This window comes from Ceratosolen solmsi, unplaced genomic scaffold (assembly GCF_000503995.2).
Source record: "Ceratosolen solmsi marchali unplaced genomic scaffold, CerSol_1.0 scaffold10, whole genome shotgun sequence".
NCBI lineage: Eukaryota > Metazoa > Arthropoda > Insecta > Hymenoptera > Agaonidae > Ceratosolen > Ceratosolen solmsi.
Window position 1 is genome coordinate 21,461,186 of NW_011948412.1, and position 19,698 is coordinate 21,480,883.

At 31.6% G+C, this 19,698-nt stretch overlaps 1 protein-coding gene across 1 annotated transcript; it reads right to left on the bottom strand.

Moving 5' to 3' along the window:
• Positions 1–10,774: 10,774 nt before the first annotated feature.
• Positions 10,775–19,411, bottom strand: LOC105362119 (beta-1,3-galactosyltransferase 5). The gene is made up of 2 exons (XM_011499472.1): positions 19,024–19,411; positions 10,775–12,075 (listed from the first exon to the last, which is right to left on the bottom strand). The coding sequence occupies exons 1-2, from the start codon at positions 19,151–19,153 to the stop codon at positions 10,937–10,939; spliced, it is 1,269 nt and encodes a 422-aa protein (XP_011497774.1). The 5' UTR covers positions 19,154–19,411; the 3' UTR covers positions 10,775–10,936.
• Positions 19,412–19,698: the final 287 nt, after the last annotated feature.

A 19,698-nucleotide genomic window follows, 5' to 3' on the forward strand; every position in this document is an offset into this window, starting at 1 on the left:
ATGGGTCATCGAATGTTTTGAAGTCTTAAAAAAATCTTATTTCGGAGTAATGAATGACGCAGGAAGAAGATGCCTTTTGCTTGCAACTTTTCCGGACCTTAGTCATACATGCTGTAAAAAAATAGGCTCTCTGTTCATCTGGCGCGCCTAGCTATGTGATCATGATGCTATTATACCTTACCGTGAGTTGTGATGTAATCGAAATTTTGGTCGAATCGCGCGCTTCGATTCGTCCATCGTGTGTCGTACAATGTCGTCATTATTTATATTACAAAACAATAGCCTTCTTAAATAATTCTCCGAATTTTCTTTTCGAATTATCTCAACTTTTAAGATATTATTGACCTATTGACAATTTATTCATTCATAATTATAGTTTTATTAGGTAGATTTGTTAGGTGGTAAGCCATACATTCAAAATCATTTTATATTCTATTTTATTAGCACATACATGCACGCGAAAACGCAAATAAATAAAAATTTAATGAATGGCAATTACCAAGTAATTTGAGAAGTTCTGCTTGTTAGCCAAGGGAGTTGGAAAGTTTATTTTCAAAATTAATAATAATGATTGTAAATTATCAACGAACATTTATTTCGAGTATCGACTTATGCACTTACAGTAAATAAATAATACATTTTTATTTCTATATTCTAAATGCTTAATCAATACTTTCAACGGATTCGCCTTGAGCAAAGAGATAATTCAAGTGACCAACATAAATAGTTTTTTTTATTTTTTATTTTTTATTTTAACGAGGTCTATAATCGATGATTTCAAATTACTACTTCAATCCTTACTTAATCCTTGAATAATCTCAATGCGTTAGCTAGAAATTTATGTTTACGTCCAGTTAATCCAGTCGATCGGTGATTATTTTAATACATAGTAATTTCTATAGTTAATTTTGCGAACGCTATATTAATAAGTGAGCGTTTAGAAAATGTGATCGAATGATTTGTAATTGAAAATGATGCAACTTTACAGTAAATAAGACGGGTACGCACTTTTAAACGCTTACTAATTGTGTAGAAGCTACTCTGCCTGCCATAACAAACAAAGTCGTTTTATAAATATAACGACATCCACTTTGATAATATACAAAATTTTTCGCAAGCGCCCGTGGCAAGGACAAATTCATCTCTTACCCCTCGGATTTAATAAAGCGTTCAATTTGAATTATCTACAGGCACAAAAGCACGGCATTAACGATCGGATGTCATCATTCGTGGCACGCTATCATTGTTATTTCATTTCTTCCAGCGGAAAATATAATCCTTTTTTCGATCCGCATCATCCAAACCAATGCAATAACCATTTGCTCCGCGCGCATAATGGATGAACTGGAGCTAATGCTCAGGGACTATAAACCAGTTTCTTTCGCGCCAATTCTCTAACTCTCCGCATAACTTCAGCATTTGCGGCTTCTTCATAAAGAAATTGCGCAGTTCACGCCGTTAATAAACGTATAGTTAGAGAATTAATTCATCCTTCTTTTTACATTCCACCTCGCTGCGTATTATTTCCAAATAGGCTCGACCGCAGATGCCGGTAATGAGGGAAATAATTTGCCGCTGTAAAAACGATTATTTTTGCGTTTTTACATTTTACCGATCTGGCCTGTGTATCGACTCATCGAAACACCATTTCATTTCAGCGTTATTCCGTATTAATTAGAGTATAACCGACATAGATAAATTTGGCTGTTGTTTTTTTTATTTACACCGTTTTACGCACAGTTATGCCAAGGTTACCCGAGAGCAACCTTCGATATTTATTTATCATCCAACGTGCGTATTATTATATAGCGATAAAAGACAATAATTAACATCTATAAGTGTCAGGAACCCGGCACTTTCATCACAAACTTTTCGCGCCTAATACTCTTTACCCCGAGGAAGGCTTTTTATGCTCTTAATAATGCGACGGCTCGGCCATTGTGGGTGGTTGTTAACTCGGGAAAATCGTGGGCACCGCTTTCACCGCGTGCGTTCTCCCGGTTATTTCTACCTGCGCTACAATGAAAGCGAATTAGTCGCGCTGATGCAAGGGAGTTGCGTCGATTGCTTTCTACGAAACTTCGTATCGCTCGAATAAAGGCACGGAAGCACCTGGCTCACCAAAAGCCTCGTGCCGTCTCCTTATTTTTCCCAACTGCGGTAAAATTGGAATTACGGGCTTTCGCAAGCTTTGGTGTCGCTTGATTTTTTAAGCCGTTGGCTTCTATAAGAGCGAGTTATAATTGAATGGGAAAACATAATCGACGTGATGAATATGTAAGTTTGGCCGAATGGTCCTAATGGTGGTCTATTTATAGTTTCTTTAAGGATATCCGGCGATTCCTCAGTTTACTTTCTTTACTGGCGTTCTTCTGTTATGTTAACGAATGTAATCAAGTTGTTTTATAAAAAAATAAAAAATTGATAAACATGTATAGGATCGAGTAATTATTCAATGAAATGCGTAAATACTTTTTGTCCGCATTATTTTCTTTGATCCTTAATAAATTAATAATCCCTATAAACATTTATAGGGATAAAAATAATTATATTTTGCTCTTCTTTTTTTGCCTCGATAAAGCATAGTTATAAAAGAATATTTAGAATATATAAATAAAAAAATATAATGGCCCACTCATGGGATTAGCTTTTAAAGAAATTAAATATGTCAATAATTTGCTTTATGTCAATAAGTTGGCATTTTAAAAATCTTAGAAATCGGTTTAAATTTGCGCCACTGCCAGTTTACGTTATCCTGGATGGCTCCGAATGCCGATATTTTCGACATACTCGAGTTAAGGAGCAAACTCATATAAATTTTAACGATGCCAAGATACATTTCTGTCGTGCGCATTTATTTCCAAGAATTTTGTTTCTGTTCGAAAAGTCAATGCAAATTTGTTTTTCATAAGACCTTACGATAGCGGATCACATATTCACATTAAAAATACGGTAAAGCTCGTCTTTCGTTAATCCGCGTGCAAAGTTTAATAAAATTATCTTTTATTACCTTGCAAGTTCAATCAGTTTGATTATGGTATTTTACTTCTAACAATTTTATATCATCGTGATAAAGTATCATAATAAGATTGTATGTTTAATTGTCTTTGGTTCTGTTTACTCAAAGCTTAAATAGTTTTACAATATTAAACGTATTTAAATGTAAGCAATTAACATTGCTAATTGTTTGTTTGTAATTGGATTATTATAGATTATAGGTTAAAAAACTACAGCACCATTCAATATTTCAAGACTCTCACATCGAAAACAGAATATTGCGAATGCTCACAATTAATTATAATTTTCGTTTTTTCGTAGTAAATGCGACAGTCAAGGTCACGACCGTTATAAATAAATTGGGGTAAAAAATCGATTTTACTTTGATATAATCAAAATTTTAATATCCTTGTTCTCTTAAAGTTGTTAATTTTTAGTCACGGCAATGCAAATAATCCGATATAATATTTGCTCGGTGATTTTTTTTCATTTTTATTCTTAATAATAAAACTATTTGGAAACAAACACTCAATGTTAGTTGGACGGCACATTTGATGTTCACACGCCAGAATTTCGTGAACATTACACAAGTTATAACTTTGTAATAGCCATGGCTATTTCGCCGCTACTGGGCAAAATGTTATTGCGGTCGTTGAATCGTTGCTGCGTGTGAATATAATTATAAGCAATAATATTTCACATGGAATTCCTGTGATTAATAAACATTAAATTACGTGATATAGTTTTCAAATTCGTATTAATAAATATATCGATATTTTAGTTGCTGATAATTACTTGTGCATATTTGATAAATGAGAAGGCTAATAAATGAATGCCAAATAAGGAATTCAAACTTCGTTAGATGAATGAGTAGAATTAATAATAAATAATTATTTACTTTTTCGTAATAGTAAATGAATTTTCAGAAATATACAGATTGGTATTCAAATGCGCTATAGACAAAATATTCATATGACGTTCGTATTTTAATTGTATAATTTAATACTTTGAATTATTGAGCCAGTTAATGTAAATAACAATTAGATTACTTAAATTAAAAATATAGTATTGAAAAATTGTTTTTTTTTTAGATTTTAGAGTTAATATGGATATTAAATTATATATTTATAAAGTTTCAATATTTTTTACAATAATTTGTTCGGGTTATACCGAAAAATTTTTATTATTCTTAAAATGAATACTAAATTTTATTTATTAATATTTTAATGATTAATGTGATATCAAGAATTAGATTTTAATGAATTACATAGTAATAGTTTTTAAATGAATTATCGTATTTTAAGGTGATGTAGTAAAATTCGCCTGATTACTAATTATTTGTTTGCACATAAAAAGTTTATTTCAGATTACAAAATGAATTTTATAATCACTACATGAAGTTGCTATAATTACGAGAAGTTTTTTTCTGTATTGTATAAATACACATTTTAAATGTTAGTAATCAATAAATCGATATAGAATCTCTTCTTATTAACGCTAAGTATTGCCGTCTATGTGTTTCTATGTTCAATGCATAAAAATATAGGAAAACTACATTGATAAATAATTAAACAAAAGGATAAAACGTGGAATTTATAGTTTTTTTTTGTGCAATGAAAATCAATACTGTACATAAGTATCAGAATTTATTCTTAATGCTTTTACGTATATTACATTGGAAAAACGCTCGCTTCTACACATACGTGTATTCGCAAATATAATTCAATAATTGATTAAATTTGTGACATATTACTTATATTTAATCTGTAAATTATTTTTATGTTCCATTAATTATTAAAAATTTGTTTCAAAAACTTTCTGCGCACAATTAATCCAATTAATTAAAGCTTTTATGGTAATAATTTTATGCATTACTGTCATCGCCCTTTTAAGTAGTATACAAAGTCAAAAAATATTAAACATAAAAATTCAAAACATTAATGTTTTGAAAGAGATTTCCTGGAATATCTCAGCAGAGTAACTGCCAAGCGTTCAAATTAAAGAATTTATTGAGTAATGGTTCTGTGACACATTTTCTCATTAAGTGACATAATGAACTGTGACTTATTGGATATTTTATTTGTACAGATTGTAAATAAAGAATGTAAACATGTAATGTCGATAATAAGTTGTTCGAATTTAGTTTGATGATGTGTATTTTGTTTATACGGTGAAGTGAAGTAGGAAAAGCGTATATTTTGTTTTACATAACATCACGGAGTTCATTCATGAATAAAGAAAGAGCTAATTAAAATTCATCTTCATAAAATGTCGCTCTTACGACGTATAGGCATTTCAAGAAAAATACTTTCTTTGTGAATTTCGTTAACCTAGTTCAAATCTTATAAAAATATTACCCGGAACTAAAATTTCAATTACTATAACGAAGCATATCTCCAAAAATTAATTTATTTCTGATTGAAATTTTAAGGTTCTGATATTGTACAATTATGTTATAGACGGTATTTAAAAATTTTCTGTAATGACTATATGAAGGGTGCTTATTACTATAAAAAAAAATTACATGAAAATCATAATTCGAAGTGAAAAGAACTGTAGCGAAACACTATCATCGTTTAACTAAAATAATTTCAAAAGCATTTCTAAGTATTCTTTTCATTAAATATGTTCTTAAATTAAATAATATTAGTTTATAAAAGCAATTAGGCTATCCTATATTAACGTATGACGCAACAATAATTACTAATATCATTCCTTTTATTTATTAGTTTTGGAATGTCTGGCACCATAAAAGTATATTAATCTTGAAAAATTTTATTAAAAAAGTAAGTTTTATATTGTAGATTTCCTAATTTGTAATAAATTATAAGTCTGTAGGAGCTTAGGACAATATAAAAAAATCTTTAATATTTGTATGAAATCTATAATAAAACTAAGTATAAATATTAAATATACTTAAATATTTAACTAAACAATTTTGCTTTTTAAATGTGAAAGTGTTTAGTAATAAAATAATTATTAAATTGTTTCTTTCTTTTGGATTTATTTTTATTTTGTATACACTAAGATGTATTGTAACACCAACATTTGTTTATTGATAATTCTAGTATCTTAAACGCAGAAATAGCATATCTTTTTCTAAAATCTCTTTTATGATATTTTCTTAATTTTGTATATTTATAGAACACACACACACGCACGCAATTACGCACACTTTTCTATTTTTAAAATATATAAACTTAATTTTAATAACAAAATTTTTTACCAATAACTATAATAATGTAATATTTGCTATATCACGACCATTTTATTTAATATTAAAGTATCCATTCACTGTAATTTTATTTCTATTAATTGGTGAGGAATATAATGCGGACAAAAACTTCTCCGATATATTGGCTGTCGAACTACAAATTAATATGAGGTAATAAAACGATTAATCGAGTAACGAAAACTTCTTTAATGAGCAAGAAAAATAAACTATTAGTTGCTGATCCTTGAGCTTTAAAACAATAATAAAACTTTTACGATATAAATCATCCTTACGCTTATTAAATGTAATAACGCTTGCTTATGCCTGCAATTAATCATTTCATTTAATATTGGAAGTTCGCTGTTAGAGTAGTTTGCAATTGTTCATTGTTGATAGGAGGTTGTGAATGTAGTATTGATAATTTGTTGGCATACTTTCCATTCAGTCAGCTAATCCTTTGTTATTGAATTAAATGTCAGCAACTTGAAATTCTTTGTCTTACGTGTCGATTAAACAGAGCAGATCAGGCGGACATCAAAACACGTCCATGATAAGAAGATCAAAATGTTTGAAATATGTATCTCTAATCTACCTATGGTGTACATTGCAATTGGTTATTTAGAAAGAGCAGCCTCGTTGCTGCGTCAATGTATTGGCAAAAATGCCGATAATACATTACATCTCTCATTTATTTTCATTTAACCTGATAATTTTTCAACTTTCGAATTCAACTGGAATTGTCAACTTTAATAAATAAAATGAAATAAGTACTTTTATTACAAAACTGGAAGCTATCATTTTAGAAATCACAGAATATTATTAATATTTTTTAATGATAATCGTTGATGATTAAACGATAGTTGATTTAGTAAATCAGATCGTCAATATAATAATACAAATATTCATTTATTATTGAGAACCATTAACGTAGTTGAGAAAATATTTTAATGAAATCATTGTTTATCACCACTGTTAACATTTTATTTTTACGAGGTACCAAGATGTACTGTATATTTTGCTAACAACATTGATTAAATATTCTTATTAAAATACTGGACCCTTTTATATATGTATTCTATATATATCTAAGCGTAATATTTTTTACTTCCAAATTTGATCTTCATAATTTGATGAGCTTCTTGCTGTAAAAAAATCATCATTTACAGAATAAACCTTCATTGACTATTTATTTGCATAGTAGTAATTTGCAAGTATTGTCAAAAATAAAAATTCTGTTTAATATACATTAATATCAATATTTTATATCCTATTTATTTTTTGACGTATCAAAAATTTCGTCTATCACATTAATACAATTACAATAATGATTAGCATTATATTACATACTTTTAACAAGATATTTTTTATCATGTCTAAAATTACGAAACATAATTTGAAGATAAGAACGATCTGCAATGCTTTTGATTATTAAATATGTAATTCAATTTAACCGATATTAATTTTTTCAGTGCTTTATAAAACATAAAGATAATTTTGTATCTTTATATTATGTTTTCTTTTATTTTTTAATTTTTTTTAACAGATTTAAATATTGAATAATATTCAGTAAATTATAACTGATTTTATAGTATCGGGATCCTTGGTCTCGTTTTATAGAATTGTTACATTTCTCAATGAGAAGTTGTACAATGTTATTTTTGTCTAATGTAGTTTTATAATTTGTTTCGAAATATATTATTGAAATGAAGCAATAGGAATTGTTCTCATTTATTTGTCCTACTTTTAACCATAAAAACTCCATTTCATTCAATTATTCTTCTAATATGCCACAAGAGAGTAGAATATAAAAGTGCTTTTTTGTTTGTTAATAACAAACAAAATCACAAAACAATAAGTCAGAAACATTTGTTTATAGCACATAAATGATAATTTCTACAGAATTCAAGATGATTTTGACTTTTCCAGTGTAATAAGTACTTAAGTAAGCGATTAAATATAATCTGATAATGATAATCTTATAGATAGATATAATCTTCAGTGAATGTTTAAAAAGTAATTTCCTTCATATGGAATTACTTTAAAATGTCACTTTTCTTACCATTAAATATATAAAAACATATATCTAAAGCCTTGAGAAGAAATATTTATATACAAATAAAGTAACAAAAAAATGTTTTCGTGGGTATAAAGAATAATTTATTGAATCAATATTTTATAAATAAATAATTATTTATTTAAAATTAAAATTAATTTCAAATGGCAATTATTTCGCAGAATATTTACGAAAATAATTTTTATATAAGCGAGTACATTAAAATTATCTAATAGGACATAGATTCGCTAATTAAAATAAAATTGGAAATTTTGACTCTAAGAGAATACTTAATTTAAAATACTTTAAAAGCTAATCTACACAAAGTAATAAGGCAGCATTTAAAATTTTTTTTGACGTTTAAAAAAAAAACATAACGTAGATAGGAACGCAGTTTTTTCCTTTTTTATCTTTATAACTGCAGTACGGTATAAATGTTTAAACTTCGCATTTTATGGCACTTAAGAAACTATAACTTTTTTTTTAACCACGTTGTCGGTAACAAATTTATGTAATAGAAGGGAAAAACAGTAACACTTATTATTGCACTTTCGTACGAGAAAAAAGACGTGTGTATAGTGTTAACATTTTTCATCCGTCCAGTTATAGTCTGCTTAATTAACAGGCAAAGATTTAGCATAGAAAAAAAACTTGAAAAGTTTCAATAATAGATAAAAGCTCGGTAAAATAAAGTTGAAAAGATAAATCTACGAAAACTTTAAGAACCAATAGACAAGTAAAGAGCGTTAAGATTTCTTTTTAAATGTATAAAAATTCGACGAGTTGAGCAAAAGTTGTTGAACAAAAAATATGTATACAACAGCATAAAAGTGAGTATAATTATCTAGGCACTGACTAGATAATATTACAAAGGAAAACGAATAAAGAAAAAATATAGAGTACTTTAAAAACTGAGAGTGATGCCTGTTGTAAAGCATTTAGAACGCTTACAGCGTCGGAGAAAAAACTGCACCGAAATAATGCGTAAACAGGAACAAAAATATAAGGGAGACACGTGAGCTTAAAAACTGAGTATATCTTATTAAGTACAATATCTGTTTAATCTGTATGGTTTGTCAAAAATATAAAAATTCAATTACTTTACAATATTTCTTCATTTCCGTCTTTTACAAATCAGCTTCGGTACAATAATTGTTCACCATCGAGTCTTCTTTGTATTCGCGGCTTTGACTCTGAATAAATTAGAGTTACAGAGACAAAATTACGTATAAGAGCTTAAGATAAACAAGAAAATTACGGTTTAAAAACGAATAACGTCTGATTACGCTCAAGCGTAATAGTTGGCTTGTAAAAGCAACGACGATGTATTATTATTTTTATTTTAACAAGATACAAGTATAGAATTTCATTAAATCCTACAAAGTATCATCGATTTATTAATTTTATTAAGCAACGCTTAATGACGTTTCACGAAATAAGAAAGCGACCGAGTGTGCGATTGCAGGAAACAAGATTGCACCGAAGCCCTTGCGTTCTCACGACTTTGTCGAGTGACATTCATTCGCTTGTTTTCTTTTGTTTTTTTTTCATTTTTCGTTTTTTCATGTTCGTTTTCCATGCTACTTCGTACATGAAATATCGCAATTTTTGAATTGTAATAATTCTTAATAATGCACCGGAGACTTTTCGTAGTATTGTGATCTTTCTCTTTCTTCTGAAGTATCTTCTGAAGTATCTTCTGAAGTATCTTCTACCAGATTCAAGAGGCACTCGAGTCCAATTGAGTTTCACCAGCTACAAACTTACATCAAAAGATAAATAAAGAATTAATGAAAAATGGCTGTTTGCACTGTTCTCTACCTCCTTTCCTTTCTCCCTCTCCTTTTTATTTAATACGATACTGGCTATTGCGACATGGTGGACAAAAAACTAATCGAGCATAAGAAAAATCTTTCGTTGAGTGTACCTTTCTCCCCGCTTCGTTAACCAATCATTTGAAGACAAACATAAATATCGCCGGGGGTGTTGATGAATTTTTATCGGCAGTTGACCAATTCGTGTTACCGAACGATAGAAAAACAAACCTCATTGTATGCTTGATATTTCAATTAATACCCTTCGATTATCGCAGATCAAAGCACGATTAAATAACAGAGAACGAGATTACAAGGAAATTGAATGGTGGAAAGGGGTGCAAGCTCGGATAAAACTTATTCATTAGTTAAAGTAGTTTACATTCTCTTTATTTTTAAGTACTTCGATGGAAGAGGATTGGATGAAAATTTGGGGGAGGGGGGATTGCAGCGGAAATTGCAGCACGAATGTCATTGGCTAGATCCCGAGCGATACCAAACAACGTAAATGCGCTTACTATTATTTTAACTCGGCAAAACAATAATCGGCAGCAGATGTGAGGCGCCCAGTCCGTACCGAAGAGACGTTGGAAAGTTAATTTATTCTAGGGTAATCTAATCTGAGATTCCGAAGCGTTTGCCGCGGATCGGTATCGCGGATCTGGGACTCGATTAATAGGCTTCGTTGCACTGTTCAGTGTCAACATGCGGAAGCAATAATTGGGAGTTCGGGGAGTCGTATCGACGTGGGACATTTTCTCAGAAATCACCCGATAGGACCATAATACCGTCCCGACTCGACCACTCGGCATAATACTACGGAGAAGGTTAAACGAAATAATAATATCGTCCCGAGGATTAAGGCTTGCACTTGGTCTTGCCGTCGAGGAGCTTCTTCCAAAGGTCGAACTGCTCGCTGTACTTGACCATGTGTATACTGATGCCCCGTTGGACGTTACACGGGCTGTGCGGGATCTTCCTGTTGAGGAACTCGTTGGCGTGGGCGCGCCTGATGCCCAGCTTGTTGGCCACGATCCCCGTGACGAAGACGTCCTCGAGCTTGAGGAAGGTCTCGTTGAGGGCGCCCTCGTAGAGATTGCGCACGACGTCGCTGGACATAAGGTAGGCCGGTCCCGTGCAGAAGTCCGGATAGAAGGGCTTCTTGTATTGAGCCAGCGAGACAAAATACTTGCTAGACTTGCTTCTCACGGGCTTCCACTTTTTCGCGAGTTTGCCAAATATCACGCTCTTGTCGTGCCTGTGCTTGTTGATGAACGAGGCGAGCCGCGGCACGTTGATGAACATATCGTCGTCCGTCTTTAGCACGAACTTCACCTCCGAGCAGTAGCTGTCGACCCACTCAAGGGTTGAGATCGTCTTGAGGGTGAGATTTGCATAGGAGTCGATGAAACGGCCGCGTATTATGTCGCCGTACATGTCCTGCTCGCGCTCGAGGCTCCTCTCGAACTTGGGATCGCTCGTATCGCCTAGCATGAAGAGGATGCTAATATCCCTCCTCTGGCCAAAGTGGCCCCAGGTTTGACGTATGGCAGTGCGTGCCTCGATGTGTGTCGGGGCCGACATGATGATTATGACGAGGTCCATGAATTTGCCAAAGTCCGGGCACTTCTCGGCTACGGTGACCGTGTGGCCAACAACGTAGATCGCTCGGGCCGAGTCCTTGTCGACGACGCTTGCGGTTGATGGTGCCACGGTCGTCGTGGTTGTCGTAGTTGTGGTCGTGGTCGTACTCGTGCTGGTCGACGTGCTGGCGCCGGTGCTCGTCGACGAGGACGAGGATGCGGATGAAACTAAGTTCGAGGGCGCCGAGTTGACGACGGTGATGATGCTGGATGCGTTACCGCCTGGATTGACGAGCGTTGGGCTCGGAGCGCTGTCAGTGCCATTCAGGTTACGTGACAGCGGCATGGTAGGCACGTCCGAGCTGCTCGCGTTCGCGTGGCCGTGGACCGGTTCGTAGAAGACGGAGGAACGATCTGTGAACATTCGGAAAGGTTTCTTTGCATTTTTATTGCACGGCTTCGGGTCGCGCACGCATTCCGACACACCTGCTCGCTCCTCTTCTCCTTCCACCTATACATCGGGTGGAAAATTATGATTATGATTGTAATTATAATTATGTCGGATTGCATGCGCGAGCGGGAAAACTCGTTTGAAAATTGTTTATTTGCTTGGATGGAAAGTATCATGACCCTTGGGCTTGATAATGTCTGGCTCTGCTTTCCAAATGCCGTGATTGATAGTTCGAGTAGAGAGGCGAGGAAGATGATGTGAAAATTTAAATTACATAATTGTTTTTCGTGCGCATCATAATTATTATGTGATCTGGATATTTATATGATTGCAAAAAAGGAATGTGCAATTAATTTAAATAGTGCTTATAAAAATTACAGCCAAAGGAAACATTTACATTAATTGCTTAAAAATATAAGCTTCTACTTTCTATATATATATATATATATATATATATATATATATATATATATAATATAGTATATCTAATGATACATGATTTAATGAAGAATTCAACAATTTATAACTGCCACACACACGGTATGCACGCACAGAGAGAAGAGGATTAATCATGAATTATACAATATTTTATGTATCATTTCAACCACTACATTTTATTATAGTGCATTTAATCAATTATTAATTACCAAAAATATACCATAAAATATTGTTCAATTTCATTAATGCATTGCATGAAAGGTTGTTCTTTCATTTTATAACCGTCATCGTAACTCGAATTTTTAAATGCTTAATTTTAATCTTTTCCTTTTATGTTCAAATCGACGTTATTACGACATTTCTTTAATTGAAAACTGTAATATTACATTTAATATTAATTAAACTTACTATTCTCAATATATCATCAAAGTCAAATCAAGCTAACAATTTTTATATCAAAATTATTGATTATTATTATACATTTAATTCAAAATTTAATAATTTCAAGTTAATTATTCGCCATAAAAAGTTTCATTTCAAAATGAATAATTGTACCATTTGCCGTACCAATCTGAGTATTAATTTGATGTAATTTCTGTAAAAATTTCAAAAGATTTGCGTAAGTGGCGAAATTGCCACATCGTAATATTTAATTTACAGATTAATCCGAGATCAAATAATGGGGGGGGGGGGGTATGGTCGGAAATGTATGGTCAGAAACGCGTCGTCCAATCTTGCCCAATTTTCGAAAAATATAAACTCCTATATTTTATGCATACTGACACGGTGACTTTCACTGGAGCATCTATTGCGCAAATCTTTCTCTATCGTTTTGACTATGAAGTTACTTTTTATTTATCGCCATACGATATTATATGTTCGTTTGATTCCGGCACTTGGAATTGGAAATTTTTCGGATAATGGGCACTCTGACACACGCGGGAAGCTTTCGATTCGAGAAATCTAAAGTCTAATATTGCACGCATGGGTGCACGAACGCGGTGCTCATTTGCAAGTGACCGAGAAATTCAAAGGCAGACGCGCTTTCCTGCATTCGATTTTTCTCTCTTCCCGTTTTCCTTTTTTCCGGATTGTTTATTGCAGATTGTAGCTCTGATAATTTCTTCGATTTTCTATTTAACGAATTTACAGTAGGCGAATATATATATATATATATATATATATATATATATATATAGAAAATACATATCTCTCAATGTGCATTGACTATTCTTTATTATAATACAATTAATAAATTTGCGGCTGTTACATTATTAACGTGAATAAATGCTAATTTTACATTTGTATGCATAACAAACAGCTTACGTTTAATTTAATTTCGAGTCAAGACTGCAACAGCGCCTTTCGGTTAAAAAGCTACTTTCTTTGCAATTGTGTTTTAGTTATATTTATATTGATACATTTTTGATAATAACAAGGTAAAATTTAATATTATTGATGAGTCAATAACAAAGACGAAAATTTTAATATTTAAGAGATGGGATTATATGAAAATTTATTTCATTAAAATTACGATCAGATAATTAATTCCTTTGAATGGAATTATATTTATTTACCATAAATAACGAAAAAACTTGTTGCGAAATGAAAATTTAAAATGAATTCTCTAGTATTTTTAAAATCTTAAAATGTTATCTTTCACCAAAAAAATAATAACAGTTTAAAACAAACAAAAAAATCATGAAATCATTAAAAATTGTACAATAGATTTTGGGCAATGAAGAAGAAAAATTAATTTTCTAATATTTTATACGAAAATATATTGTTACACGTCAGCGTTCACAATACTGTGGGTATATTCTAATAAAAACGGATGAAAAATTTTCCGTTTAATTCTCCCTCCCGTCTTTTGAATTAGTCACTCTTTGAAATCAATTTTCGCTTCATGAATGTATACACTTAATTTAATACGCCGAGATACGTTTGTTTTACAGTTTAATTTTTTTCGTATGCAATTTTCATTTAAGGATTTCATAGCCTCAATGAGAAGAAATACAGTGTGGAATTTCTATCTTAGCAGGAATATGAGCGTACAAGAAGTTAAATATATTACTTCTACTAACAGGAAAGACCTGTTTTTTGTAAAAAGAATTTCCTATATTTCACTTTAAATATTTGATGACAAATTGTAATATTTGTAAAATTTTTAAACTTCTATGATATTGTAAAATAAAAATAGGGTAACATTCCACAGGATATTAAATATACGGTTGAAATTGTTGAAAATGTTAGAGTAGTAAAATGCGTACATTCTTAAAAGTAATAATATAATTTCATTAACTATATTACGCAAACGATTATTTCAAATTAAAAAGCGTATTTATAGAGTTGCTTTCTTATATAAAAATATGTTATTATGTGCAGCCGAGTTGATGTTAGATAATTTTAGAACGATAACCCTATTTGAGAAAATTATTTTTTTTTTATTTCCAAAACATGCAATTCATAATTTATGAAATAATTTCAACAAAATTACCCCACAATATAATATAATCTAGTATAAGTAAAAAACATAGAGTATTACGAGTATGATTGAATTAAATTTTTTACTCGCTTGATATGCGAGTCTGTTTTGGAATCTTGAGATTCGATTGGTTAACTTAGCTTTTCGAAACAACTAATGAACCAGCAAGTATAAACTTCATTTTGATAAATTCGTTAACCGGCAAGAAGGTTTCAAATAATATTAACATACCAAATTAAATTCATAGTTGAGACGTACATTTACTAACGGGCTAACTGAATTTCCCTCTGTGGCATTCATTAGGCGTTCCGTCGCCTATATCAATATATTTCCATAAAAGCATGTACACCTATATATGGGCGTATATACGTAAGTATAAGTACATGCATATGTGTCTATTGTATTGGAAAGTAAATTGTATAAGTTTTGATGTTCTTAAGCGAAAGAGGAATAAATCGACGAGTGATCGGTCGGCGAACTTGCCCTCTAAAATTGACGTGCCCTTACAATGGTTATAATCAAGATTAATGGATGACATTGAAAACTCTTGGTTAACGGCAATCTTATTCGTCTTATCTAGCTTTTGCCGAAATATAGATGCTAGTTCTAAAGGTCTGTGTTTTAGAATTAGGAAGACGAGTGGAAAGCTTGCGAACGACGCACGTAGTGAATTTTACGTGTAAATACCTCTTTCCGCAGGCTGTTTCTAAAATTAGCTTTGTAAAATCAGTTACTTAAACACAGGCTAAATAGAAGTAGTTTACATACTTTAATTTTCTTATTATTCTAATTTAATAATTCCGACGAGTAATTAATTAATTTCTTCGCTAAACTCCTTGTCGATGAATATTGATAGTTGTTACGTTGTCATTGCAAATACCAAATCTAAAACTGTAATTTAAGGAGAATGTATTTTAAAAATCTAATATTGTCATGATTATAAGTCAATAAAAAATAATATCAATGCGTTTATTTTGATAGTAAGTAATACAGTAAATGCTAAGAGTATAGTTAAATGTAGCATAATAGAACATGTACGTCTTTTGTTAAGCTGTAGTAAATCGATTTTAATTTTTGAATATTACCTTCAGTAAACAACGCAATAGAATTATAATCATAAAATTAACCTTTTTTATTTATTTAAAGCGATAATAAATTTTATTAATAGAAATCGAGCTCGCAGTTGAAATGAATACAAATTTTTATGTTAATTACTGTTTCAATTATCCATGAATTCTAGAGCCAATGTCATTATTACTTACTTGTACGAGTAAAAATAGTATAATTAATTTTTTTAATCGATGCTGTGCTATAAGTATTATTCAATTTTGAATATTATACAATATGTTTAACGCATTTTCAACTAATGTTAATTTTCAAAATCTAAGATTGTTTCCATTAATTTATACTTATATTAAATAAAAAATTTTTTCTTTTAATCACAATGTGATGATAATAACGTGCGTCAACAAACTCAGATTTCCAAAGTAAATTAAGAAAATATTCTCATACTACTTCATGCTAATAAAATAAATGTTACAAATATTATAGTATTGTAGTAAAAGTTACTTAATGTGCTTGTCAATTTAATTACTATGGATGCATATTCGTGCATGTATGCGCGCGTGCGAGCATAATATTTCTATTGCACATATTAATTATGTGGAAATAAAAAATTTTCATACAAGAATATGCAATAAATCTAACGAAAATTGGACTATTTTTATCAATATTTTATATAACTTTTAAAATATATAATTATATTTTTATAATCACGAGACAATTTATTTTTATATATTTTCATTTTTCATATTAAAATAGTGGATTGATTTTATGATTGAGATATGCACAACACAGCTAAAACATGAAAAAATTAAGTAATCACGCGAATGAAAGTTTTAAATACCGTTTCTCTTTGGTTATAACAAATTTATATATATATATATATATAATATGAATGTATGAATATTCTGTAATCTTCAAATAAATTATATAATTTTATTAAATCTCTATTGTTTAAATTATATTATGGCAAAATCATTTCGAAAATGGCTAATCTATTGTATGTTTCAGGGGTTCTTTGGAAATTAAACAATGAATTTATGAAATATTTCATTATTATCATTATCAATTATATTACACAATGCACATAATATCATGACATTACAATGGAGTCTTTTTTTAAAATATGTTTAACCTACAGAATGAATATATATATAATTGTAAGAATAAATTTTATCCTTATTTTTTAAAAGAATTTAGAGATAATTTAAAAGCAACAAATATTTGTATCAAATTTTAACAGTCTGAAATTTGATTCATGCTGTAATCATCATACATTACATGACATGAAATGAGCACATAAAAAACAAATAAAAACTCCTCTAATGGTAACTAACGAATGTGTAGGTAAAATTGAATCTTATAAAGTATGGACTTTAAATATTTTTTAAATTTAAAATCAATTATATATTATATATATATAGAAAATTAGTTAATTATAATTTAACAAAGTTAATATAAATAGAATGAATAAAAGATGAATGTATTTTATGTATGTAGACAATATATAAGTAAATGACTCAAATTATAATTATGAAATAAACTGTCAGCTATCAGCGACAAATAAGTTAAAAGCTGCCTTTATCATAGTATACTTATGTGGTAATTATTAATTGTGCTACTTTTATTATTACACTCTATTTAATATATGCCCCTGAAATAAGAATAGTTTATAACTCTCATTAATATACGTTGGAAAATTAACCAAGATAAGAAATATAATACAGATTTTGAAGCAGATAAATGAGAAAATATCCTACCAATTCTTATATTAAATAGCAGTATACGATTAATAAATATTGTGCTAAAGAATAAATTTGCTTGAAATAAAAATTTTTCTTTTCATATGCGTAGAAATAAAATGAACATACATATTTATGTATGTCTGGTAAATTTGAGACTACATCTAAGAGTCTTCATACTTTCCCTTTCCAAATCCTACACTGGTTGATTTTTCATCATTGCTTAATTCATAGGGCTTTTTAGAATAAGTATTGAGAATTATTGAAAAATATTGAATCTGAGTAGATTCATGGCAATTGTTACGATTACTAAGTTCAACGGCATACTGCCAGTTAACGATTACATGTACTGATAAAGTGACAATGGTATACATGCATGCATATATCACTGATGATTGTATGTTTGTTGTGAGTTTGCAGGTGTGTGCGTTTCTTTATTTAAATTTCACATCACACTCCAGAGATTTCAACTCATGTCATTTCTCTACTACAAAGTATATTTAGATCCAAAGTTATTATTTTTTATAAGAATAAAAGCTAACGATACATGTCTGATAAAAGTAGTGTCAATTCAAATTAGTGTGTCCGTCGAAGACGTATCGAAATTAAAGCTAAGAATATTAAATTTACAATGCATGAATTTTCTTATATATGTACCGTGATATTGTGCATGGAATGTTAACTTTAATATTAGGCCTCCGTAAGAATTTAGACTTAATAATTTTGTTTATAGACCTACAGTTTGTCAAGTGAAATGATTGTATTGCACAAAAGACATTTGGAGGCAGGAATCTCCAATTTATAAATTATCTCTGGTAATTCTTTGAAATTCAGTAAAAGTATCAAATGTGTTATTATATCATATATAAAGAAACTCCAAGACATAATTAATGAATAAAAAGTCTTTTGCATATGTTTTAAAGCGAAGATTGAGAGTTACGAATGTGATCTCAAGTCTACAAAATGGTAGGTCTTTTGTAACAAAAAATTTTGAGGCATTGCTTGCGCACAAAGCTTATGTAGTCATTAGCCAAAGTCATCCTAATTTTTTGATCACCGAACACAGACGTGGCCTTGATCCAGTAATTGTAACATAATAAATCAGTCAGGTGATTGTGAAGGACGGAGCAAGAGCCAATAGCTTGTAATGGTAAGGTAAATCGGAAAAATGAAACGCTGCTCACTGTAGCTCCGCACAAAGGCATACTGCCGTATCTCGCTGGCCGTCGTCCTGTAGTACGTGTAGAAGGTAAGGCCGACGAGAGCCAGTATGAGGCTCTGCAATAAGCGGCTGCGGAGGCTTAGAAGGCTCATGGCTGCGACCTCGGCCACGGCATTTACGCCCTCCGCAGGATCACACTGGGAGCTCGAGATACGTCATCGGAGCTGCCGGGCGCGCGTCTCAGGAAGCCGGCCCATCCCCCGGCGGGGGGGGGGCCGTTGGGGGCAGGCTAGCCCTCGTCGTCAGAAGATTATCACAGCACGTCCTAACGCGGCACCGCGGCGCCGCCACAGCTCGCCCTTTGAGGTTATGTCGCTCATGAGGGCCTGGGATAGCTCGTCGACAGCCGCGCGCACCACTTCCTTCTCTTCCGGCGAAACGAGGCGAGTGAGTGACGATACGTCACGTTGGCCGCGCGTGCACCGAGCGACTGAGTCTCGAAGATCGAACGAGTACGAGCGACTAGCGAGCGAGTGTCGTTGGCCCGCGCCGAGTTGCCGTGGTCGTTTGGCCGCCGCAGCGGCCGCGCGCGCGCATGACACACGTACATACACTCACACACGCGCGCGCAGAGCTATTCCAGGCGTACGCATGTACACTGGCGCGGAGGTAGAGGCAGAGGTGAGGTACGCGACGA